Source organism: Pectinophora gossypiella, chromosome 25, assembly GCF_024362695.1.
Source record: "Pectinophora gossypiella chromosome 25, ilPecGoss1.1, whole genome shotgun sequence".
NCBI lineage: Eukaryota > Metazoa > Arthropoda > Insecta > Lepidoptera > Gelechiidae > Pectinophora > Pectinophora gossypiella.
The window spans coordinates 5,454,108-5,481,560 of record NC_065428.1 but is presented as its reverse complement, the minus strand read 5'-3'; the positions used below and the strand labels follow the sequence as shown (position 1 = coordinate 5,481,560).

At 37.1% G+C, this 27,453-nt stretch overlaps 2 protein-coding genes and 1 non-coding gene across 6 annotated transcripts in view; all 3 read left to right on the top strand.

Annotated features, from left to right (window-relative positions):
• Positions 1-27,453, top strand: part of LOC126378062 (irregular chiasm C-roughest protein-like) — a 107,958-nt gene that overhangs the window by 50,160 nt on the left and 30,345 nt on the right. For 2 of the 4 annotated variants that reach the window (XM_050026185.1, XM_050026182.1), the window contains exons 1-2: positions 3,456-3,610; positions 15,237-15,535. In XM_050026185.1, the coding sequence (XP_049882142.1) occupies positions 15,323-15,535 (213 nt within the window). In that variant the 5' untranslated portion in view covers positions 3,456-3,610; positions 15,237-15,322. Of the gene's footprint in view, positions 1-3,455; positions 3,615-15,236; positions 15,536-27,453 lie in introns of those variants that run through there. The other 2 variants (XM_050026184.1, XM_050026183.1) reach the window with 2 other exon arrangements.
• LOC126378078 (uncharacterized) lies at positions 20,691-25,856 on the top strand. The gene is made up of 3 exons (XM_050026221.1): positions 20,691-22,259; positions 24,558-24,911; positions 25,406-25,856. The coding sequence occupies exons 1-3, from the start codon at positions 20,849-20,851 to the stop codon at positions 25,669-25,671; spliced, it is 2,031 nt and encodes a 676-aa protein (XP_049882178.1). The 5' UTR covers positions 20,691-20,848; the 3' UTR covers positions 25,672-25,856.
• On the top strand, positions 26,475-26,546 carry Trnav-uac (transfer RNA valine (anticodon UAC)). Its single transcript has one exon. It is a non-coding gene; the product is annotated as a tRNA-Val (tRNA).

Genomic DNA, 27,453 nt, shown 5'->3' with positions numbered 1-27,453 from the left:
TGTTAAGTAAATAATGAATTTGGCAAATTCAACTTTGAATTGTATTATAAGTAGTATTGTGATTGCGGTCGTTTCTATTTGCGGTCTACCGTGGCGAATGAAAATCAGTTTTCATTAATATTATGAGCGTTCAATTTGTTGAATTAATCCAATTATCCAAAGAGGGGTTTTATTATCGTACATACGCATATAATATCATTTTAACGGTTTCTTAACAATAGCAGAGTATTCGTAGGTATATAAGTCACATTATTATATTATTGAGCACAGTGAAAAAACTTGCCTATAAACTAGTCGAAAATTCAAACCGAATTTTCGAAGGACGCAATGTCACAATTCAATTTTCAGGTAAAGCCGGACTTGTTCGCAAATGGAACGCGCCCCAAAAGAACAATTGACAGCAACGTGTAAATTCTAATTTTAAATTTAAAACTGGAGTAAATAGGTTAGGTATACGCACTGGCTGGTATGTTTATACGATTTATGGTTTTGAGTGCGAGATGAAATACTCGTTTCAACACGAATTTAACGAAAGTTAGATACAAAAGTTCACAGCCTTAGGCTTAGAGTCTACACTTGAGACTGACCCCTCTACAGGGGTCGACAGATCCAAAAAATAAACCTTAAGGAGTTTTATTTAAAAAAGAAAATTCACGACAGTTTTAGGTATAGCTCGCTATTAGAACAAGTCATTGAAGTTGTCTATCTAAGCAAAGATAATCTCTAACATGATTGAAGTACGATTATTATTTCCCTAAAGCATGATTAGTGTGATTACTAACACTGGCTACCAATTTTTTTTTATTAAGTTAATATGTATTTCTGCTTCACCAAACGTAAGTTCGCAATTTATTCTCAGCACATTTTACCACTAGCAATAAAATACACACAATATCTTATTATTAAGTATTAATACCATTCATTCAGAATTCCAACCCAACATCCGTGAGCGCAACAAGTCCAAACGTGTTCCCACTGAAAATTTCACAAGGCACCACAATAAAAATGACGCAATCGCCATTTTGTTTTCATAACCTTACGGTTGTTGTGACGGCCCATCCTGTCCCATGTGCGAATATCGAAATATCACGATATGGCTATGTGAGTCATTATGGGAATGGCCTGTTATTAAAGTTTTTTTCGCTGAAGTTTTTGAACTTTTCACCGGAAACCCACCATGTGTCGACCCTTGTGGGGCTGGGCGGTAGGGTTGCCATTGATATTTTTTTGAGTTTTAATTTGGCTTTAGATCATTAACCATCCCCCTAGCATTATTCCGTTTTTCACAGGGTCCGCTTACCTAGCCTGAAGATTTGACAGGTCCGGTTTTTTATAGAAACGACTGCTTGTCAATGCAATGTGATGCGTTAATGATCCCCAATACATACAATTCGGGGATTTTCAAGGTAAGAGTGAATAGGCACTATTTGAGTTTGCGTGCTCCATCTCAGACCACATTTCTGCTTAAGGCTGCATGCTGGATCGTGGTCAAACGCACTCAAAATTTTTAATATGAAAAAAGACAGATCTAGGATACTAAAAACCTGTTGCACCACTTTCTGATGAACAGTCTGCTAGACAATTTGCTGAATAAGTTAAGTGTGAGAATGAGTAGTGTATATTTATTTTATTTATTTATTTATTTATAAAGTACAACCACATCACATATATTAAAACATTTTACATATAAGGTTACGGTATTATGACTAATATATATGACAATTACGGCGTACATAACTTATACAATTAAGGGTACTTAAGTATTTAAAAATAAAGTGAAATTAAAATTACACAACAAACTTAAATATTAGAAAGATATAAGTATAAGTAAAAAAAGTAAAATATAAGTAAGTAATTAATATCTGTTGAGCTTTAAATAATCTAAAATTTTTCTCATATATATATTCAGCGGATCATGGAACACATCAAGATCTAAGATTTTGTTACAAAAAGAGTTGTATTCTTTAAAAGTTCTGGTTAGCGGGGCTTGAAGACCAAGATTCGTTTTACAACGGGGAGTATAAAATATATTTGTTATTTTATGTCTGGTATACTTATATGGCACGCTGAGTGAGATGCTCTCGTGAAGGTGATAGCATTGTATAACTCCATTCACAAGTTTGTGCAGAAAGCACATATCCAACAATAGTCTACGATCGCGTAAGCTTATCATGTTGAACTTATCCAAGCGTTGTTGGTAAGGTTGTCTGTGGGAGAATCCGCTGGTGTGAAATGCCAAGTACCTGGTGAAGGCGCGTTGTATGCTCTCAATACGTTGTGAGTGTACTGTGTAAAATGGACTCCATGCGATACTTGCATACTCGAGATGGCTGCGTACAAGAGCGTTGTAAAGAAGAGTCTTGGTTTTATTTTGTTTAAAACCAATACAGTTTCTTTTAAGGAATCCAAGCATCTGAGCCGCCTGTATAACTGCAGTGATTATTTCTGCAGCTGCCATTTTGAAGTTGGCCTGTTGAAAATAGACTTACGCAGTAAACGATGAGATTCACAAAATTCTGCTTTTAAAGTTTTCTTTGAGTCCCAAACCTGAAATTGATATCACTTATGGAGATGTTCTCTAAAGTCGTGGAATTCAGTGGAAATTTATCACGAGGCAACCCTCTTGGGATTTTTGTTAGGGTTGACTTGGAATTGTTAAATTGACACAAAAATTTAGCACACAATGTCCTAAATAAACTTTGCGAAAAATGAACGGGATTTATGTTTTTGGGATTTTTGACAGAAGTTAAACAAGGTAAAAAGTAAGTTTATGCTTTATGATATCGTAGATGCTACGAAAAGGAGTATTTTTTAGTGATCCTAAAATTTACGGCATCGTTTTCTTAAAAAATATATTTCTTTACTATTTACTTATGTGAGTAAGATGTTTCACACTGACATAATATTTTTAGTACCTACCTAGAAAGTGTTCCGCTTCTTTCGTTGTAAAATTGTGACTAGATTCCAAAAGACGTTGTTTGAAAGATTTGTCAATGCCCATTGTAGCGTTACGTAGATATAAATCAACAACTCATGCCCTCAATTTGCGAACGTCAAGACCGCCTTCGTAGTATTGCACATTTTAATGAAATATGTTCAAAATAACTGTACTTGAACTGTTCTAAATATGACTCAAACAAAAATAAATACTACCTAAAAACTTACGCAATTATATCAGATTACATAGAGACACAAGACACTTGAAGACACTTTGACTGATAATCTATCACCATACGATTCTTAACATTCTATAAAAAAATATTAAGAGTGGTTGTTATGGGTGTCATTTTTTATGTAAGTACCTATCTATGTAGATTTCAAGGGCTGACTGAGTATTATAAATCCGACAACCCTATTTTCACATCCGTATATTGGCCCTGTATAGCAGACATTACGCACTAAGGGGGCGTCTTCTAAAAATATACAATACCGAATATTCTAAACGCACAGCCGACAAGCGTTAGTCACGTCGCGACGCGCGCCGCGTTCGAATTTCAAAAATTCGAATCTCGAATTCTTTGTTCGAAAATGTTGAAAAGTTAACGTTCGATTTTGTTTCAATTTGCCTAGTATTCGGATCATTGTGCGGGATTTTGTCGTTTTTAAATAGGTAGGTGAGTTTTTTAATACTTATTTTATATGTTTTATTGAAATTAATTTATTATTGTTTAGTTTTTTCTAAATAAGAAATTATTTTTTGGTTGTGATATAATTTTACTTATTATTTTAATTACTCTTTAAATAGTGAATTTATTATTTTTATTGTGACATAAATTGCTATTCAAAATGAATTATCCTAATACTTAAAAAAATATAGGACAAATAAAATAAAGTGATTTTCAAATTAAAATTAATAATTATGTTTCGTGATTTCTTCCTAAGAGTTCTTTGTTTGAACTTTTCCACTACTTTTCCACGTGGGCGTAGAGAACATGTGCTACTGATCGAAAAGTAAATAATAACTATTTTTACTCTACGGGTACCTAGTCTAGGTATTTACATTTAAGACATACACATGTAATAATTATTAAAATGGAATAATTTTATTCATTTATAAAAATAAAATTGATATTTAAATTGATAAAATTATTAAAAAAAATACGGTTAATTTGTATAAATTCTGCATATCCCAGTTCAGATTAAAGCGTGAGTCTTTATGTATTTATAGTCAACATAACATTAGCTCACGGGGTAGTGATAAGTACATCCATCCAAGTCCAACCAATAATTGATAGATTTGATGATTAATAGTCATAACACAACGTAACATAAACAGCCTATATACGTCCCACTTTTGGGCACAAGCCTCCCCTTAATTAATCGGGGTTGGGAGTTATAGAGCATATTCCAAACATTGCTCCAATGCGGGTTGGTGGAGGTGTATTTACGGCTAGTAGCCGGGACCTCCGAAACAGGAAACCATCTTACTTTTTCGGCTAACCAGGTGATTCAAGCCTGCAATGTCCTTACAAAACAAAGGACAGTCTCACAAAGTAACCCCAGTGACCCCATCGGGAATCTAACCCGAACCTCCAGATCGTGAGCCTAACGCTCTAACCACTAGACCACGTAGGCAGATAGTCATATTAAAATAATTATTATGAAATTGTCCATCAGCATCTATATTTATATTACTAATAGTATACATCGTGAGTCGACACTCACTGCATAAATAAATAACTAACTAAAACTAAAAACTACTGTGAACTAAAAAGCTAAAATAAACGAACTAAATTATGTATGTAGATTTTATTTAGTATTTCCGTCTGCTTGTATGAAACTAGTGTGCGAGTTTTTATGTCAAATTAGTGTTTGAAAATAAGTGAGTTTGAGTATGTGAAAGAGAAATATGGAAGTCTGTAATCGTGAAATTCGACTTTATGAGTTTGAATTCACGTTTTTGTAACATAGATAATAAAATTGATATCACGTGGTTTCCAGGATTTGTGCCTGGGTAATGGCAATAGGCTCGCCCTGTATTATATGGGACATAAACATAGTTGACGAGGTGTGGGGGTATCTAAGTATACACCTCTGCCCAATCCTTCAACACACAGGAACTCACACACCCACACACACACACACACACACTCACACAGGGGCTGCTTCGGGCAGGAGTGGTGCAATGTTATGTAATTGTAAAATGATGAGCCGTATTTCTATATCAAAAAAAAAGAAAAAGTTTATTGCAATAACATTTGGTACCTATGGAATCTCCTTTTAAGCAGGCATAAGCTTGTATTAGGAGACTCCGCTGTACCATAAAAGATTTATATTTGTACCTAATTCATAATATAGTCATAATATATTGTAGTGCAACTCCTTTCCTTTTAGGTTCTCTACCACTGATATAGATTTTTTTTGTAAGTTTGTGTAGTTACTTGGCTTTTTATTAGTTTAAAAAGCTAGAGTGATTCAAAAGGCGAAAACAAACTTTGCGATACATGTGCCCCGCACGCCATGCGGCACACGCCTCGCTATGTGTGTACCTTTATATTCGTGACTACGCATGTGCTACGCATATACAACACAGCAAGCTGTGCGGCGTAGGGCGTGCGGAGCACATGCGTCGCAGTGTATACAGCTAAACATGTACTTTTTAAAATGCCCTATTTTATAAATTAAGTCATCATCATCAATTTAAGAGCCACGCTCTTGTCGGTGCAGCATTTTCCATTCCAGACTATCAAAAGCCAATTCCTTGACTTCCCCTCCTTGATATATTAAGTATAAAAGGAAAAAGGTAAAGGTTTATGCGAACCCATATTTACCTATGTAAATTTGAATCATCAACGTATAAATATACTGTACGCGACAGGAGCTGATGAATGCCGCCGAAAATGCTGTCCGAGTGGCAAAATCCATCCATCAAAACGACAAGAAGAAGAACAAGTATACGTTTCTGATATAAACTTTCCTATTATACATGAGTATTTTTGAGGACTTTGCTTCGAATAAGTATTCACTACATGGCCGGACAAAAAGAGCGCTGATGGCTCTCAATCGTTACAAAATTCAAGACCGATTGGCATTGATAATTACGAAACATTAAATCAAAACTTCTAAATACTTGCATCGAAACAAAGCGTAAAGTTATTATCTACAAATTCGAACAAAAAAGTTATTTTACGAAAATTTAGACCAAGGTCAAATAATTTTGGCAAAACGTAATGATATCTAAATGGATCACTAACTCGTAACAACAGACTGAACTAGGGCATTATGTAGGTGTTAGACGACATTAGTGAGCTAAAATGGATCGCTTAAAGAAAGTAGGAACGTCTGCGACTATGACTTGAAAACTGGGACAGGGCTCATATACCTCGTATATCGAATAGACATACATAAACTTACGCCTATTTCCCACCGGGGTAAGCAGAGACTATAGAATTCCATTTGCTTCGATCCTGACACACTTCTCTTGCTTCCTCCACATTCATCAATTGCTTCATACACGCACGCCGATTCAGAGTAGATCGTATCAAACCTTTTCTAAGGACATCTCCAATTTGGTCATCGTAAGTCTTTCGCATCGAATAGACAACCATCTTTATCATCTCCTTAGCTTTATCCTGTTTTTCCCAGGGTCCCCTTAACTAACCTGAAAACTTGACAGGTCCGGTTTTTTTACAGAAGCGACTACCTGTCTGACCTTCCAACCCGCGAAGGGAAAACCAGCCCAATACAGGTTAGGTCACATACCTTCAAAAATGCATTTATCGGGAATGTGGGTTTCCTCACGATGTTTTCGTTCACTGCTGAGCACGTGATAATTCGAAAACAAATTCGACAATCAAATGATTTAGGTATGTGCTGGATTCGAACCTGCGATCTCAAAGTGAGAGGCTAGCGTTCTATCAACTGGGCTTCTACGCCTACAAAAAATTGGTTGTCTACCAATCTCTGTAAAAAAGTGTCCGCAGTGCATTTTGCCACAAGCGACAGCGTGTAACGACATTACAACCGATATTGCATTTTATTTAAACAGCCCTAATACGAATTTATACTGTCTACATAACTCAATGTATACGTAATTACGTATTTACAAAACGGTTCGAACCTTTTTTTAGAAAAACTTTTTAGCGAATGTAAGTCTATTTGTTTATTCTCCGTGACAGGTTTCGAGATTCGAAATTGGAGATATGTGACTTAGGAAATATACAATGTGGCTTAATCTTATTTTAATTTTATTATTTTATTGATTTTGGAATTTTAATTTTATAAACTTTATTGAAAAAATATATTTATCTCTTTATTTACCAAATAAAGAATCTTATCAAAATTTATCTAATAAATAAAGAATCTAATCTAATTATAATTAAATAAAGAATTTTATAATAATAATTGCTAATGTAAATATGGATTACATGCCTGAAATAAATTGATTTTATTTATGATCACATGGTATCTTCGAAAATGCATTTTTCGGGAGTGTGGGTTGCCTCACGATGTTTCCTTCATCACCAACAATGTAATGCAATGCAATGCAATGGTCGGCGGCAATGGCTGAGCCAACAGTGTTGAAAACTGCGCTTAAGATAAATTAATAACTCATTGGCGCAAGTCGAGGAGCTCGGTGGCGCAGCGGTCTACGCGCTTGGTCTGCGATTGTTGAAGTTAAGCAACTTTCGCAAAGGCCGGTCATAGGATGGGTGACCACAAACAAAAAGTTTTCATCTCGAACTCCTCCGTGCTTCGGAAGGCACGTAAAGCCGTTGGTCTCGGCTGCATTAGCAGTCGTTAATAACCACCAATTCGCACTGGGCCCGCGTGGTGGTTTGAGGCCCGATCTCCCTATCCATCCATAGGGAAGGCCCGTGCCCCAGCAGTGGGGACGTTAATGGGCTGGTGATGATGATGGCGCAAGTCCGGTTCGCTGTCCGTTTGAGAAGCAAGTCGGTGTACCATGAGACCACAGCGTCTTTAAATGCTTTTTAATGATAATACATTGACGACCAAACAACTTTTCAGTTTAATTATATCAATCTACATTTTCTGGTGCCGCATGAAGTGTAGGTATACGTATGCAAGTAACATACGATATAAAAGCCTTTTCCTGCTCAAAAATGTACGTAAAACAGTCCGTGTTACTGGCAACACCACATTTAATTTCACAAGTGCACTTGTTAACTGTAATATTCGGCATAACAATTATATTTCCCTAACTAAAGGTACTAACATAGTAATGGTACTTTCTTTAATGTTTTCATTCAAATAATATTCTCTGCGCAATGGTTAGTTTCTTTACAATTTTCATTATTTTCATCTCCTGTGTACTATTTTTGTTATGAACATACATACATGAACTCACGCCCGTAATCCCTAATCCCCGGTGGGCAGAGCCCCAAGTAATCAAAGACAACTTGTAGCCACTGTTGATACGATGTCGTCAGCTGGATATGATGAACCTTATGGTGATAATCAGCCTATCGCCCATAACATTAGTCCATCATGTTAGAGGACACAATCCCTCTGTCAGTTTTTACGACATGCCCGGGAAGACAAGCAGCTGAACGTTTTCTATGTTTTTTATTTGCTCCCAGAACAGCATAGAAGCAATTTTTGTTATGAAAATGTACTTAATTAAAAACAAACATACATACACTCACGCCCGTTATCCCTAATGCGGTAGGCAGAGACACAAATGAACCAGAATAAAACAGCAAATTGCAGCAACTGTAGATTCGAGGTCCTGAGATAAATATGATGGACCGTATGGTCTTCTTCTCTTGTATTGCTTATGAGATCAATGACCAACCTTATCAACCCTGGTGTCAGGGTTACTATTGAGCCGCCACAAATCTCTGACGTGGCTCATATAACGACTACATACTTACTTAAAAAGTAAGCAAGATAAAAATCTCAGTGATTTTTGTAATATGTCGCCAACGGGAATCGAAGCCGGGACCTCCGAATCGACCAATGCTCTTCAGACTACGGAGGTCGATATACGCCAGTCAAAACATACTGTTATTAATATCTTAAACGATACAGTCAAGTACTACAGACGATTGCTCAGACAAATGCACTTCACCCAAATCCTTTAGATCCATGAATTATTCCACTCACGAACACAAATCTTCCACGAAGTCCCATAGTTGCAATACCCTTAGTATGAAAACCACGAGACTTCAGCAGTGTATTCTAGACAATTCACAAGTGCGAAGTCTCGAGTTTTGTATAAACAGTGTATGCGGTTTGAGGGACTTCGTGAGGGGATGTAGAGTTCGTTGCTCTGTACAGATTTAGACATGTACAAATAAAGTAAAACGTGTTGCTCCCTATTCTGTTCATATGTCGGATTCTATTGGTGTCTATTTTAAGTTGCACATTGACATTGTTCTTTGTATGGATTGGAAATGTTGAAATGTTGTTCTTTATTTAAATTGATGGAACGTTCTGTGGGGACGAATATTTAAACTTAGAATGTACACTTAAATAAAATAAAGACCCAGAGAGTAATTTCAACATCAGTAACAATTTTGGTTAAATTCGCACTGTGACTTCTAATAAGGTTTTTTAATCTTTGATTTGGCTGTTTTTATTTTCTCAGCTAGCTGGTTCCTTTCCTTAGAGATAGGTTTGTAGTAAAAGAAAATAATTATTAGGAAAGAAGTAGCGACAAAATAATAATTTCTGAAGTAAGATTGAAAATCTTGGAAAAGGGTACAAAATGGGTCATATCTCCTGAACCATAAGTAATCGCTGAACATACATGGGGGTGATTCTGGTAGCCAATGAGCCCCTTTATCTGGATAATGATTCATATTGAACGTGAACCTTTGGGCCATCCTGTATAATAAGAAAAAAAAAAAAGATTTGTTCGAATTACAATTGCCTCGAGTTTTCACGTCAAAATTCGCGCTGTTTTTATTTTTCATATTCAACGTGAACCTTTGGGCCACCCTGTATAATAAAAAAAACTGTTGAATATGATAATCGATTGCAACTTGGCTAACCTCGGCATAGGTCATATACCTCCGGGAGCACATTTGTCGGATACGTGTTTTTTTTGACGTGACTTATTGTAGAAATGCCACAGCTGGTATTAACTACTTGGCCGGACAAAGTCAGCTATGTGGGATTCAACACGATGCTTACTCTGCCCTAAGTTTATCATTCTGACAATTTCTGTCATTCACCAACTTAATCCAGCCACTTAAGAGCCCATTAAAGTTCATAGAATCATCACATGTGGTCTGAATGTGTTTGCATTTGACTTGTATAGAAACCACAAAACCACTGAATTCAACTTTATTAAGTACTTTGAAAACGACCTCCGTGGTCTAGTGGTTGAGCGTTGGGCTCACGATCCGGAGGTCCCGGGTTCGAATCCTGGTGGGGACATATCACAAAAATACTTTGTGGTCCCTAGTTTGGTTAGGACATTACTGCCTGATCACCAGATTGTCCGAAAGTAAAATGATTCGTGCTTCGGAAGGCACGTTAAGCCGTTGGTCCCGGTTACTACTTACTGACATAAGTATGTAGTCATTACATTACATGAGCCATGTCAAGGCCCTTTGGCGGCTCAGTGATATCCCTGACACCAGATTTGATGAGGTTGGTATTCCACCTCACAACCCACACGATAGAAGAAGAAGACTTTGAATTCTTGGATCATAGATAATTGATATCACGTGGTTTCTAGGGTTTTTGCGTGGTTGACGGCAGTAGCCTAAAACAGGTCCCTCTCTTCTTTCTGGCTCATTCCTTTTTACTTTGGGTAGCTTCAGTGACCCCAGGGCGGTGCGAACGATGTGATTGCACTGGGCGCCATTTTAAGAGGGGCGCCAAAATCAGCCAAGACGAGACCAACCTGGTTGGCAGCCCTGAATCTACAGGGGAGTAACTGGATTGGGAACACCTGCCCTGTGAATTAGACCTTCAGTGGTCGTAAACGACATTTTCAAAAGATTTAATTAAGTACATTTCGATGGTCGTAAACTAATCGAAAAAGAGTATTGTGAGGGGCGCCGCGCCACTGTTAGGTCTTGCACCTCCTAAATATTTTGCTCGGGTCGCCACTGGGTAGGTAACTTACCACCAAAATAGCTTAAAAAAACTTTATCAAAGTAAACACTAAAAACTCTCGAAGGAGGAGCTCGGTGGCGCAGCGGTAAACGCGCTCGGTCTGCGATTATTGAAGTTAAGCAACTTTCGCAAAGGCCGGTCATAGGATGGGTGACCACAAAAAAAGAAATTCATCTCGAGTTCCTCCGTGCTTCGGAAGGCACGTTAAGTCGTTGGTCCTGGCTGCATTAGCAGTCGTTAATAACCATCAATCCGCACTGGGCCCGCGTGATGGTTTAAGGCCCGTGCTCCCTATCCATATAGGGAAGGCCCGTGCCCCAGCAGTGGGGACGTTAATGGGCTGATGATGATGATGAAACACTAAAAACTAGGACTATTTTGATTGCGATTGTACCTATCTACCTCGAAAAGCACATGTAGCATGGTGATAGGTACACTAATCTTTTTTTACCCCAAAAACATACCTAGCGCGATGACAGATGGGACAACACGTGGTTATATTATGTGGACAACCAGACCACCCGTAGTTACGCAACATGAAACATAAACTCATAAACGATAATGACAACTGTTTGGTGATAGTCGACGATTGATCGGTCTAAAATGAGTGCTATTTCCACAGAGCACGGAAATAAATTAGGCGCGTCCGCTACTAGAGGCGTCAGTAGTAATAATCGCCGCAGTGTGCCAGCTGCCTAAGTAGAGCATCGAATAAAAAAATGTTATTTCTACAAACCGTGCTGTGACATTACATTATCATGCAAAAGAATACAATAATCATACCGTAGAATAGCACTAAAACGTAGATGTAGATTGTCTGTCTATTTTGTTGGTATTCGGGACACAAACAATAATAATTAAATATTTTTTTAATGTTTTGTCGTAGCACAATCCCTACTACGAGACTTTATTTTTATGAGGGATGTACTAATAAGGGCAGCTCTAGTAGATGCCGAGCAAAATTGATTCTGTGCTCTGTAGCCACCCCAAATGAGTTTCACGATATTATAAGATCGAAGTGGGTATTTTTTGCTGATTAAAAAAAATGTTCGACAAAAACTTCGGTTTAAAAACAACGTGTCAAAATATTATTAAGTATATTAACGAAGTTGCGATATTTTTGCACCAGACAACTTATTCGTGTTAGTTAATTTTTTGTTCTATGTAGGGGTTAGATAATTTCTTTTTTAGATTGGTTATTACATTTTAGTTCTTGCAATGTCCTAGATTTGTTCGAATTACAATTGCCTTGACGTTTCACGTCAGAATTCGCGCTAGTTTTATTTCGGGTAAAAATTAGGACTACGATTTTTTGTATTATTTTTGTATTTTGAATATTATCCGAATGCGATTTTTCATAATTGCGCCCGTAAGAGTTACCTAATCAATATAATGACGATAAACCGGTTAAGAGTCTTTTTGTAATTATTTATTTTTATTTTGGAGCAATAAAGTGTATTTGTATTTTATTGTATAAACATTCATCACTAACTACTGAAACATCATCATCATCATCGTATCCATTGTCCCGTTTTTCACAGGGTCCGCTTACCTAACCTGAAGATTTGACAGGTCCACGAAAGGAAAACAAGCCCAATACAGGTTAGGTCACATACCTCCGAAAATGCATAACTACTATACTAACTACTGAAAAATACTTTACCCAATTCCTCACTATTTATATGTTATACAAAATATTTATTTTGTACTTTGCCAAAAAATATACTAAACAAAAACATCCTCAAAACACCTGTTTAAAATATCTGCTTGCACATGCATTTCGTACAACTCTAAAAGCACCGTAAATAAACAAAAACTTAAACCAAAAGCAACCTTGCGCCAGACTTTAAACAAAGGATGTATAGTCTACCGACCTACGCCAACAAAAATAAAAATGCATAAACAAACAAAAATAAAACCAAAAATTTCATGGGAAACCATCGCACACACAATAATAATTAACCCAAGTACACCATTAAAAAAAGGAGGCGTTAAAATAATATTTGTACCGCCATCTGGCTAGATGACAACGCTATAAATTTCTACAGGAAGAGGCTTGGGTGCGGGTTTCTAGGAATAAGGAGCGTAGTTTGTGTTTGAGATGACAGTGTTTTGTTTGTCAAGAATAGGCAGAACAGATTTTTGTAGAAGTTTATTTGTTTATAGTTTTGCGAAGTAAATAATAAAAAGGCGTTGTATGCCATCACATAACGTATACATAACTCGTTTTAAAGCGTGCGGATAAATAGATAAATCTTTTCCGCTTCGTCAACAGGGATACAACATCAAGAAGAGCCAAACATATCTATTTACAAATTTATTTTCATACGTAATTAAAATTAAATTATCCTTATCCAAACCTATACTATTCTCTATAAACCTATAATCTTTACTTTTATCGACGTCCACTACGACATAACTTATCGGAACAGTCATATCTAGTAATTCAATACTCGTGATAGCGACAAATGAACCACATGGCAAAGGCATGTGTACGACACATTAATGCAATGTAAATTTTATTTTATTTTAATTTTATATCTGTGGTTTTTCGGCCGTAGTGGATGGTATGAAATGTAAAAGGGTTTTGCTATTCATTTAATGTTGATAATGTTGTACATAAGTTAATGAAATAGGTTTCATTTGGTTTTAAACGGAGTGTTTGTGAGTTCATTTTCGTATTTTGCTGTCAGTTACAAAAAGGTGTAAGGATCAAAGGTTTAGATGCGATAATTTCGTTAACATACCATAATAAAATTATAAAGTCAAGTCCGTAATCCTAAGGATGTGACGTTACAACTTGTAATAAAAATGCAAGCTTGGTCAGAAGGGGATGAAATACGTAAAAATATTCCCGGGAATTTTGTTGAAGTTTTAGGCACCATGTCTTTTTTATCTGAGATAATTCCTAATAGGGATACTTCCTTCCGACCCATTTAGTAACCATTCTAAATTCATACCATAAACAATTAAATCTACATTATCCTTCCATGGTAGTCCTCTCTTACTTTCTTATCAATTTTACTTATTTATTATTTAAAGAAAACAAAAATCTTTATTTAAATTAATTATTATAATTAATAATTACTTAAATATATAATTTGCGACGATGTGATGTCGACAAATAGGTAAATGCTCTTGAAAATTGTAAAGAAACAGCAGGAAACCTGTCCATTCATATTCATATTACATTAATTAAACATGTTTTAAATTATCGTATGTTACTCTCCTGTATAAATTATATTAATCAAATCAACGATTCAAATAGATTATTGTTAATATTATGAGAATATTATTTTGTTATTATAATAATACCTCCTACGTGGTTGGACGATTAAATTTAAATACGTTCTTTCACTATTTATTTCGCGGTTTGTATCATAATTTTATAATTTATAATATTAATAATGTGCTATTTATTTATTTTATTTATTTAAATTTCACAACTTTACAGTGCAGAAGCGCCAATGCGCCGTGAAACTTTTAATAAAACAATAATAATATTATAATTAAACACATGAAACTTAAGTGTAAAAAATATAAAAACATATTTAATTTAATTTTCACTCTTTAAATTATATATTTAAATTCCAACTCACTCACAAACAGATCACACTCTGGTGCTGATGCAAGGAATGCATTAAGCATGTGCACGGCACGAAGGAGTGGCGAGTGTGTGCTATATCGTAAAATTTGTTGTAAAGGTGGCAGAGTACTTACTTGAAGAAATCTTCCTTGTGTCAACACACGTCTATTCCTCTGTTACGCCATGCAGACGTGGCTGGAAGAGGTCTCGACCGTCTGTAACAATTTTTTTACCTTGTTAATTATGCTAATGTCTGTACAATGAAGAGTTTAATAATTATTAATAAGTAAAAGAAATACAAATCTAAAATAACAATACTTAAGAACGCGCCCCGCCATATCAAAGGGACAAATTATTTTTGAAAAATTACCTCCGCCTAACCAACTTTGTATGCTCCATACCCTCTACGGTTGATTGAGGGAGGTCTGTGCCCAGCAGTTGGACGTATAGGCTGTTTAATTATGTGTTATAATCATAATGATATTGTAATGAAAAAAAAAATATGAAAAGAATCACATAATTCTAATTTCTAGGGAAGACGGAATAATTAATATGTTTAAGTACATACTGGTAAACTTTTCCCAAAATCTTATGTGTTATTTTATCTTTGTTACAGTCAAACTATGTGTACAAACGATTCCTGAAAAACCAGCACAAATGAAACAAACGCAAGATTCACACCATGCGACAAAGATATAAGCGATGGCGGCGAAACTCAAAGAGGAATTTGAAAATGGAACGCCACTCGTGGTGCGCGCACGCAGGGATGATTCGAATTTCGAAAATAGAACGCAGACAGTGAAACGGAAATGGCGGCGACCGGATGTGGGGGTTTGGTTCCTGTCGTTTACTGTGCTGTTCGTCGGTTGCCATGGATACCAGGAACAGCGGTTCGCGATGGAGCCGCAGGACCAGGTGAATAGTGGTTATCTATCTTTATTTTTTCTTCCAGATTATACATACATGCCAACTCCAAGCAAACATAAACTGATGCCTATGACCTCGAATGATCATTTAATTTATAGAAAAATTGCATATCGGAAAATATAATGAATCTTAATTAAAGTATAGGTAGTTGCATCTCAAAAGAAATCCAAAATAATGGAACTACTTAATAGAGAGAGACCGCCTATTGTACTTATGTTTTTATTCGTATGTTTATGTCCTTTGTATATGTCGTTGTGCAATAAAGTATTATTGATTGATTGAGAGAGAGAGAGAGAGAGAGAGAAAACGTTTATTCAAACAAACAGCACACAAAACGAAAACAGAACTTTGAAAATAACACTTATAGGCTATAGACATTTACACAAAAGAAAATATATAAAATTAATCACAAAAGTGTTGTGTGAGATGAAGGGAACAAAGGGAAGCAAACGCTGATTTTCAGTCGCACCTACATCATTCGACAAATCCCGGGGAAGCAGGTTTAGATACAGTTAGATACATAGATATAATAATATGTTGGTTTGAATATGTAAATAATCAATTTAAACGTACAAACTGGATAAACTAAATAATATATACATAGATGATAAAAGAATCTGCAAAACTACTCATCGACTGCGGAGCTACTTTCATGGCGCCGACTATATTTTAAATATTGCTATTTGACATTAAAGGGTATAGCGAGGTAAGGAAGACGAAATGGCCCCCATGGCCCATGACGGAATTATCATTTGTATTGGTATTGGCACTCTAAAAGAATACGAAATGTAAGGTCGTTGACCCCTGACCTTGACCTGTCTTTGAGATATTCGAGAAAGTTCGTACGCGCGCCGAGTTTTTTCAAAATTTTTTTTCCGAAAAACTATAAAAGCTAGAAGGATGGGACCAATTGCGTATAATTAGGGATACTTTGAAAAATATTCTGTATTTTTTTCAGAGTTCTGGTGAAATGACAACTGTGCAAAATAATTAAACAAAATATAAATATATTTTTTTAGTACTGTTCTATTATGTTTACCGCGCCAAAAAAAATATATAATACTCTTTGATTTATATACTTACACCACACAAAAACTGATCAAAATCAAAGAGGCGCTTCTTGAGTAATTATGAATTTACTTAGTGTGCGTACGGCTGGTAGGAACTAATTAAAGAGGTCGTTTTTAGATTAATTATTATAATTACATGTTAAACAGAATTTTAATCATCATCATCACTATTTTCATTTATTACAACATTGATTGCATCATTTGAAAATATTTTCGACAGAATTTCAGCAGGACGTAAAATGCGAGATAGATATCTCGCATGAGCTAAATAATATAATTATTACACTTGCGATATATGAAAATCGACTTGCGAAAATCGTATTTTGGGCAAAAGAAAACCCATTTATGCAAACTGTTTACAATCTGTACTACGAACGGGTTTATAGTTGATTTTGCTGGGCCAATTTATGGTACGGAAAATGATGCCACTATTATGAAGAAAGTGCTACAGGATGCTAAACTTAAAACTCTAGTTCGTAGTACAAATTGTAAACGGTTTGCATAAATGGGTTTTCTTTTGCCCAAAATACGATTTTCGCAAGTCGATTTTCATATGCCGCAAGTGTAATAATTATATTACTTAGCTCATGCGAGATATCTATCTCGCATTTTACGTCCTGCTGAAATTCTGTCGAAAATATTTTCAAATGATGCAGTCAATGTTGTAATAAATGAAAACAGTGATGATGATGATTAAAATTATGTTTAACATGTAATTATAATAATTAATCTAAAAACGACCTCTTTAATTAGTTCCTACCAGCCGTACGCACACTAAGTAAATTCATAATTACTCAAGAAGCGCCTCTTTGATTTTAATCAGTTTTTGTGTGGTGTAAGTATATAAATCAAAGAGTATTATATATTTTTTTTGGCGCGGTAAACATAATAGAACAGTACTAAAAAAATATATTTATATTTTGTTTAATTATTTTGCACAGTTGTCATTTCACCAGAACTCTGAAAAAAATTCAGAATATTTTTCAAAGTATCCCTAATTATACGCAATTGGTCCCATCCTTCTAGCTTTTATAGTTTTTCGGAAAAAAAAATTTGAAAAAAACTCGGCGCGCGTACGAACTTTCTCGAATATCTCAAAGACAGGTCAAGGTCAGGGGTCAACGACCTTACATTTCGTATTCTTTTAGAGTGCCAATACCAGTACAAATGATAATTCCGTCATGGGCCATGGGGGCCATTTCGTCTTCCTTACCTCGCTATACCCTTTGTTTGCATTGCGCACTTACTTTTGTATGCGCAAATGTCAAATTGCTTCGAAGTGGCCTTTTTAACCCCACTTGATACTTTTCTAACAGCCTCTGTGGTCTAGTGGTTAGAGTGTTAGGCTCACGATATGGAGGTCCAGGTTCGATTCCCGATGGGGACATTGTCGAAAATCACTTTGTGAGATTGTTCTTTGTTTGGTAAGGACTTTTCAGGCTTGAATCACCTGATTGTCCGAAAAAGTAAGATGATTCCGTGCTTCGGAGGGCACGTGAAGCCGTTGATCCCGGCTATTAGCCGTAAAATACCTCCACCAACCCGCAGTGGAGCAGCGTGGTGGAGTGGCTCCATACCCTCTCCGGTTGATTGAGGGGAGGCCTGTGCCCAGCAGTGGGACGTATATAGGCTGTTTATGTATGTATGTATGATACTTTTCTATAACGGCATTACTTCTACTGGACTGGGTGCAAATAAATAGTATAGAATGACAAAAGAATCAAGTCTTGTGTAATTCGATGGAACGTAGAGAAAAGTATGGAACTGAAAGTAATTAAATAAACACTAAAACTTTCATAAATTTTCCGTCAACCACTTGATATAACATAACAAATACTTTATTGCACAAACAAGAAAATACAAAATATGAAACAAAAGAGAAAAAGAAAGCGTACAATAGGCGACCTTATTGCTAAGTAGCAATCTTTTCCAAGCAATTTTAACCCCCAAGTTCCTATCATTGTTTGGTACTTCGAACACCGGAAGTCCATATCATTACCGTAAACGCAATACTATCTTAGAATCATTTGTCTTTTTGTAAAAACTTATGTCGTTAGCTTGTGTAAATTCCAACTGGATATTAGCAAGAAGACCTGGTGGTGATGTTGGCCTCTGGTCTTTGAAGATTTACCCCATTACGAGTTTAAAGAAAACTATTTCAAAAACTCTCATATTATTCTAAATGACATCGAACGCTCCACATGTTTAAATCAATAAGCAAGTCTTTTATCTTGTAATCTAAGTCCAAACATTATTATTATATTTATGAGTTTATATTCATATGTAGTCGTTGAATATTAATAAGATTAAATCCTAATATACATACCTAGCGTGTAAGTTTGTCGCTTAGTAATTAATATAAAAGTTAACAGTTTTGTTCGTTTGTATATTTATGTGAGCAAGTTGGGTTGGGTTTGGTACAAGTGATAAAATGTCGCGTCTAATATAAAATATATTACTTCTGTTGCGCGTACTTCGTTCGCGTGAAATCTAGAAGTCTCATACATACTTTGCCACCCCTTTTTACCTCCTTCTACTAAAAGTATACTAAGGAGGTAAAAAGGGGTGGCTAAGTGAAGGGGTGGGGGGTGGAGGGATATTTGTACATATACTGTTTGACATAAAGGTAACTTACGTACTTTATAGATAATTAAAACACATAATAACGGGTTCTTACCGCGTTTAAATGGGGATATGAGACTCCCGATATTTCGACACTGTTGCAAGTGCCATGATCACGGGATGACTGATGAGATTGGAGTGGAGTAGGTAGATCCATAATGGCACTTGCAACAGTGTCGAAATATCGGGAGTCTCATATCCCCATTTAAACGCGGTAAGAACCCGTTATTATGTGTTTTAATTATGATAATAACCGCGTAAACTTAAAACAATGTACTTTATAGATGCAGGAAGAGAGGGATAAAGTCAAATCAAACAAATTAGCATCAAAATAGTGGGAGTAATTACTCACAAGTTGATATTCCATATAGTTAGTATACTGCTGAACTAGAAGAAAGACTTGCATCCATACTTAGATGAATGTACTTCTGACTACGCCAATTGGGAATATGGCCGGAAACTTGTATTTCAAATCAAATCAAAATAAATATACTTTATTGCACGGAACTAAATTTCAACAATCAGGTATAACAAATGAATATATATTAAATATATATTTTATTTTTAGATATGTTTTTTATGTTCTATTATAATGTATTTGTGTGTTAAAAACAGCTGATTGCATCATACATGTCCCCCAGCGCTCCTCATTTGTCCGGCCAAGTAATTAATGCCACTTGCGGCAAATCTTCAAAAAGTTGCGTCAAAAAAATAAGCTTGACACATTTTTTATCTCTGAGTCCAAGCAAAGAATCGAATCTAAAGTCTTTTACACAGTAACCCGACAAATAACCAACTAATCTCTATCACCGCACCATCTCCGCTCTTAATTGCATTTATTCGATTAAAGAGTCTTAATAGGTAATTAAACTATCCCATTAACTTTATTGTTCCGCCTTTAATTTTAATTGACGCTAGTATTAACCTAATTAATGCATGTGTACCTACTTCTATTACTGATAATACCCACTTACAAAACATTTTAAACCGGCGACTTGATCTGTGGTTATTATATTATCAGCGAATTTCCCCGTCAGTGTACCGGTGGACGGTGACGTCAGTGACCAGTCTGCATAAATACGATTCCCCTCTACGCTGCCGCCTCTTTCGCTTACTCGACTTCGTACCGAACGGACGTGTTGCGCCGCGCGTTATTTGTCTTACTTATTTCTCTTTATATATCGAATTGTTTTGCTAGTAGTTTCGTATTGTTCGTTAGTTATTTTTGTTTTCGTATTTTTAAATTAATTAATTGTTATTAAAATTCTTTTGTTAGTAACTGAAACCTATTTTTTTTAATATTTTCCACTCTGAATTCCTAAAATCAGAAGTGGGATCTATTAAACCTTCACGCTCACATCTTTTCGGCTAAGTAATTGCTAATTTCAAAATTTCTGTTTTATAAAATTCAAAATTTTTATTCGTAAACACGATGGGTAGGCGAAGTCGTCCTCGCGATAGATCTCGTTCGGATGGCAGGCGAATACGTCAGGAGCGATCGCGCGATAGACGCTCACGTGGAAGACCATCTCGTAGCAAATCACGCGATCGAAATAAGAGCCGTAGTCGTCGCGTTCGTAATACTCGTTCACGATCTACAACTCCTTCAATGTCGCGGCTGTATCGACGATCTATAGATACCATAGTGACACGGCTCAATGCTTTAGAGAATAGGTCGGTCGTAGATAATACGCCTGCTCCCCCACCTGCTGTAACCATGGATGGTACTGCTGATAAAATTGTGGAGGCTATACATTCGCTGAAAACCGATAACTCGCGTTCGTATTACGTTTCAAATTTCGACCCCAGCATCCATGATGTGGATGTATGGTTTGGTGAAGTTGACAGGGCCAAACTTAATAATAGATGGGATGATTACGAATGTGTATCGAGAATCGGAAATTGTTTGAAGGGTGATGCCAGGGTTTGGCTTGACATGTGGGTGGTTAATGACCGTTCTTGGACCAATTTCAAAAATGATTTCAAGCCATTATGTGCCAGGCGAGTTGATATGGCAAGTATTTTATACGAAGTCATGTCAACAGATTCGGATCATTATCAGACGTATGCAGAATATGCGCGTCGTTCGTTGCTCCGATTACGCATAGTAAAGGGTTTGAGTGACGAACTGATATCGTCTATAGTGATCCGTGGCATTAGGGACCCTCATGTTAAGGCTTCGGCTGTAAACGCGAATTTACTACCAAATGATTTGGTAAATTATTTGGCTACTTTTATTAAATTACCCTCGAAAGATAGACAAAATTCTCGTCCCGTTGGTTACGGTAACCCATTAAATTTTAACAATAAACCGAATAACAATTTAAAACGCCCATTTGCAAAGCCACACGTCCCTGTCAAATGTTATATATGCGGAGAAACCGGTCATAAACAAGTGGAATGTACGAAAAAACGTAAAATTGATCATTCTCGCACGGGTCCCTCGACAGAAGTAAACAAATCTTCAAGTGCTCCAAAATCGAGTTCTAATGTGGTATGCGCTTACTGTAAGAAGGACGGGCATCATATAAGTGTTTGTTTCGCAAAACAACGGTCGGACGCCAACAAGCAAACAAATGTAAATTTTTGTTCCACCGTCAATCCACATCAATCCAAAGATATTGTGGTAGGAATAGTACAGGGCATACCGGTTGACATATTGATTGATAGTGGGGCTATAAACGCATCACTTATTTCGTCATCTGTAGTTAAACATCTCTCGTGTGCTCACAAATTTACATATCGCGAAATAAAAGGAGTTAGTGCCTCACCTATCACTATCACGTCGTATATTACCGTGACTATCGAACTGGAGGACATTTCTATCGAGGCGGACCTCTTAATAGTGCCCGATGAATACATGAACGCACCACTCATTATAGGGACGGATGTTTTGAATAGAGAGGGTATAAAATTTGTCAGGACTAGGGATTCGCAGCGTTTGATTTACGAATATAATCCGGCTACTGTATCTGCCGTCAAACCAATCTCGATTGATGGAATAAACACATCTTTGACTGGTGAGTACTATCAACGTCTTACATCTACTCTGGAGCAATTTTCGGATTTTATGATTTCTGGCACCGCTGCAACGACAGTTACTACCGGACAAATGCATATTACCTTGAATAGCCAAACTCCCGTTTGTTATAGGCCCTATAGGATGTCGCTTAACGAGAAGTTAAAGGTTCGTGAGATAGTTCAAGACCTGAAATCCAAAGGTATCGTGCGGGATTCTGAATCCCCATATTCGAGTCCCGTCCTCCTTGTTAAAAAGAAGGATGGATCGGACCGAATGTGTGTCGATTTCCGAGCGCTTAATAGCATTACCGTAAAAGACAGGTACCCGTTGCCAATAATTGATGACCATATTGACCGGTTAGGTAAAAGTAAATTGTTTACATCTCTCGACATGGCAACGGGCTTCCATCAAATAAGCTTAGACGATGAATCAATTCCCTTAACTGGCTTTGTTACACCAGAAGGCCATTATGAATATGTGAAAATGCCATATGGTTTAGCTAATGCGCCTATCGTCTATCAACGGATAATTAGTAATACTCTCCGAGAGTTTATCGATGCCGGTAAAATAGTGGTTTACATTGATGATTGCTTGATTCTTCATTCCTCAGTAGAAGAGGGTTTGCAAACTTTAAAAGAAGTACTTGCTACCCTCACAAAAGCCGGATTTTCTATAAATTTACGTAAGTGCACATTTCTGTGTGAGGAAATCGAATATTTAGGAAGGATTATTTCGAATGGAAACGTCCGCCCAGCCGTAGCTAAGATTCAAGCGTTAGTTAACTCCCCGGTGCCAAGTAACGTGAAACAAACCCGCCAATTTTTGGGCTTAGCGGGATATTTCCGTAAATACATTCCTGGGTATTCCACAAAAACAGCGTGTATTGCTCGATTAACCCGAAAGGATGCTAACTTTGTTTGGGGCCCCGATCAGGAGCGAGTGCGTCAAGAGGTCATTAAGTTCCTTACTAGTGAGCCTATTCTCGCTATTTTCGATCCTGAATTACCCACGGAAATTCATACAGACGCGAGCAGTGCAGGTTATGGCGCGGTATTGTTACAGGTTCATAGGGATGGTAGTCGGCGGGTAGTGGCCTATTATAGCCAAGTAACCCAGGGGTCCGAGGCTCGTTATCATTCTTATGAGCTTGAGACTCTTGCTGTCGTTAAGTCATTACGGCATTTTCGACATTACTTGATAGGTACACCCTTCACCGTGGTAACTGATTGTAACGCATTAAAAGCTACACAAAAGAAAAAAGATTTGTTGCCTCGCGTGGCTAGGTGGTGGGTGTATCTACAAGATTTTAATTTTACCATCCAATATCGCAAGGGTGTCATGTTGCCACATGCAGACTACTTAAGCCGTAATCCTACGGTCAGTGGTATAAATAATATTGACAAGCCACGTAATTGGGCTCAAATAGCACAGGCAGGGGATGAGGAAACGAAACGATTAATGGAAGCTTTAGATCAGGGTCAAATAGATGCTACTAGGTACCTTAAACGTAAAGATATACTGTACTACCGATATACTCCAGTTGGTGGTGAGCCGAGACTATTGTGTTTTGTACCTAAGGGAAATCGACTCAGCCTATTGCGTATTTTCCATGACGAACATAGTCATATTAGTGCTGAGAAAACTATTGATCTGATTTTGAGGCACTTCTGGTTTCCTGGTCTTCGCAGCTTTGTTTCAAAATATATAAGCCACTGCCTGACTTGTATAGCGCACAAACGTGTCCCTCGCGCTCCTTTGCAACCTATAATTTCATGGACGAAACCTGACACTCCCTTTGCGGTTATACACGCAGATGTTCTGGGCCCATTGCCAGAATCTTTAGGATATAAACATGTCTTTGTAATTGTCGACGCGTTTACAAAATTTTGCTTTTTAACTGCCATTTATCGTCAGGATTTAGTTGAACTGAAACGGGTATTCCAAAATGTCATTTCGTTATTTGGAACTCCAAAAATGATTGTGTGCGACAGAGGACGCATGTTTGAGTCCGCTGGTTTTACTTCCTGGGTGAATGAAATGGGCTGTCAAGTTCACCACATAACCCCTGAAATGCACCATGCAAATGGCCAAGCGGAACGATACATTCGCACTGTATTGAACATGTTACGAATTGAAGTCAACCATAAAAAGAGTGAATGGTCAGAAGTACTGTGGAAGTTACAGCTAACTTTAAATTTGACAAAGCAGAAAACCACACAGTCATCTGCCCTAAATTTACTTGTTGGCTCAGAAAACACAACGCCGTTGGTTCGTACATTAATAAGAGATGTTTCAGTGAATACTCCACCCGAGAACCGCGAGGCGCTGCGAGAGCTCTCTAGGCAAAGGACCACCGAGCGGCTAGAGAGGAACCGGACTGAGCAGGATGCGCGGGTCAACGAGGGCCGGCAACCACCCAGAGTCTACAACAAGGATGACCTGGTGTTTGTCGTGAAGTACGCGCAGTCCAAGGGCAAGCTGGATCCGGGCATGCGGGGACCATATCGTGTGCTGCGTGTTTTGGACAATGGGCGCTATGAGCTCAAGTTGCTTGCCGGAGCTTATGGGAAAAGTACCTATGCTGCCGCTCAGTTCATGATACCCTGGCGTGGTGAATGGACTCCTGAGACGTGTGAAGCCTTTTTTGGAGGTTTGTGTGATGTCTGTGCTATGAGTAGACAGACCTTGTATTAACTGTGAGGTATGCGGACTTAAGGCCTCTGCCTACAGTTACTTGGAAAGCGCTATTACCGGTACCTATTTATTTGTTTGTGATTTATTGCAGAATCATAAATGAATAACTTTGATTTATTTGTTTGTGGCTGGTATAAAGAGTCATAAATAGATAACTTGCTAATGAGTTTTATGTTTCAGCTATTTTACATTTTAATGTTATTTTCTTCCTTTTTTAGCCTCACTAATTAACATTTTTACTATTTACTTAGGTATTTTTCAAGTAATAACCGTAAGATTTTCTAGTGAGGTGGATACCGTTGTAAATTTATTGCTTTTCTTTGGGTTAAAAGGTCTATCAGCTAGCTATCTATCTATCTCTTATTTTTCAAATTATATTCTTGTGTTTAAATTATGTAACCCGTAATTTATGTGAGGTGGCATAAAATAAAGATTTATACTCGATTTCAGGTACTGAGGAGACAGAGATTGTTACAGAGTCTCGACCAGGCCCCTCTACTGGGTCTGATACAGGAGCTGAAGGACTAGGAAGACTGGAGCCTGACGAAGGACTTCAACCTGGTCCATCTTCAAGGTCCATGCCGCTGCTCGATGACCCCGAAATAGAGCCGTTCCCTACGCCTGACGAGGACGTCAGGGAGTCAGGAGTGGCCGTATCAGCGAATTTCCCCGTCAGTGTACCGGTGGACGGTGACGTCAGTGACCAGTCTGCATAAATACGATTCCCCTCTACGCTGCCGCCTCTTTCGCTTACTCGACTTCGTACCGAACGGACGTGTTGCGCCGCGCGTTATTTGTCTTACTTATTTCTCTTTATATATCGAATTGTTTTGCTAGTAGTTTCGTATTGTTCGTTAGTTATTTTTGTTTTCGTATTTTTAAATTAATTAATTGTTATTAAAATTCTTTTGTTAGTAACTGAAACCTATTTTTTTTAATATTTTCCACTCTGAATTCCTAAAAATATATATACGTAGTAAACTTACCTACAATTTTTACTAGAGGTATATAGGTTCGGTGTTCTTTTTGGAAAAATCCAGATCATAACAGGGGGTTAGCTAAGTTGCAAACGATTTTGAAAAGTCTTTTTTTCTTTCGTGACTTATTAGCCTAATGAAGAGCTAAGGGTACTTATAGAAAATAAAATAGAGTGATTTTTTTTGGCTACGCCTTTCGATGGTCAGTCTTGAAACGTGTAAGAAACTCTGATGTCGCTTGACTCTCATATCTTGAGAGGTGGCGTCAAAGCGGTATTAATTTGAATTTAAAATTATTTAGTTCATTTACATAGGTATTTGTTCTACCGTAGTGCGCCATTCTGCTTTATCGCGGCGATGTCATCCGACAAAAAATTAAATGCTGCTCAAAACAATTTCAAAAGTAGAAGGAATCCTTAATCGTTCCATTTATATCTTCTTTCATTTTTATCTTCTGTGGTATTTTTGAAACGCGGAATTTGAACCGTTTTGAGTTTACTAGAGATATTTTCATTTAGCGTTTCGTAGTAAAATGGTTGACGGCCTCCGTGGTCCAGTGGTTGAGCGTTGGACTTACGATCCGGAGGTCCCGGGTTCGAATCCTGGTGGGGACATAATTACAAAATCACTTTGCCGATACTATATAAAAGGCTATTTCTTGAATTACCTGGTCAAATGGCTGCTGATGGATGTCAGTTTGGATATAATTACAAATATATTGGGAATTTACGGACAGGCGATCTTGTTTGAAAAAATACTTTCTGATGTGATTTTCTTCGCCAAAACCTCGCAATGAACAAGTTCGTATCATCATCACTAATTTAAGAGACAGGTTATTCTCGGTGTAGCATTCTCTATGCTACTTTTTTAGAGGAAAATAGGGCAGTGGTTTCCCTCTCGCTTTCCGTCCCGCACTGCTCTGTCGGACGCGTGTGGGATAGCGCCCAGAGTAGTTTATTCCAAAGCCGTACTAGGACTCCTGTCCTCCGTCTCTGAATAGTATAGACAGCTTTAAGTTCATATCAATACACGTAAAATTTTGTGGTCTCATTTTTTACCCGGAATAAAATCAAATGAAAACAATGGATGTTTTGGTGAAGAAAATTACATCAGAATGTGATTTCTCAAATATACGCTTACGTGGCTTTTAGTCTAGGGTAACGATATATCCCTTTGTATGCAATTTATATACAACTAGCGACCCGCTACGCGCCGCGCGCTTCGCTCGGATGCAATGCTGAGGAAAAAATGAAATTATTTACGACATCACATTAAAAACCTCAAAAATAACAGTATTTCTGCACTATTTAATGGATGTTATTATACATATAAACTATAACTGCAACTATTATCTATAACTGTACCTAAATTTATGCACAATAAAAATCTTTATCTTTTATCTTTATCCTCTTTAATCACTCTTTCTATTAAAATATCGCATCAAAATCCGTTGCGTAGTTTTATAGATTTAAGCGTACATAGGGATATAGGGACAGAAAAAGCGACTTTGTTTTATACTAT

Coding starts and splice junctions, on each gene's coding strand:
- LOC126378078 (XM_050026221.1), top strand. CDS start 20,849: ATGTCGCGGCTGTATCGACGATCTATAGATACCATAGTGACACGGCTC. Junction 22,260..24,557: donor AATAAACACATCTTTGACTG/GTGAGTACTATC, acceptor GAGATGTTTCAG/TGAATACTCCACCCGAGAAC. Junction 24,912..25,405: donor GTGTGAAGCCTTTTTTGGAG/GTTTGTGTGATG, acceptor ACTCGATTTCAG/GTACTGAGGAGACAGAGATT.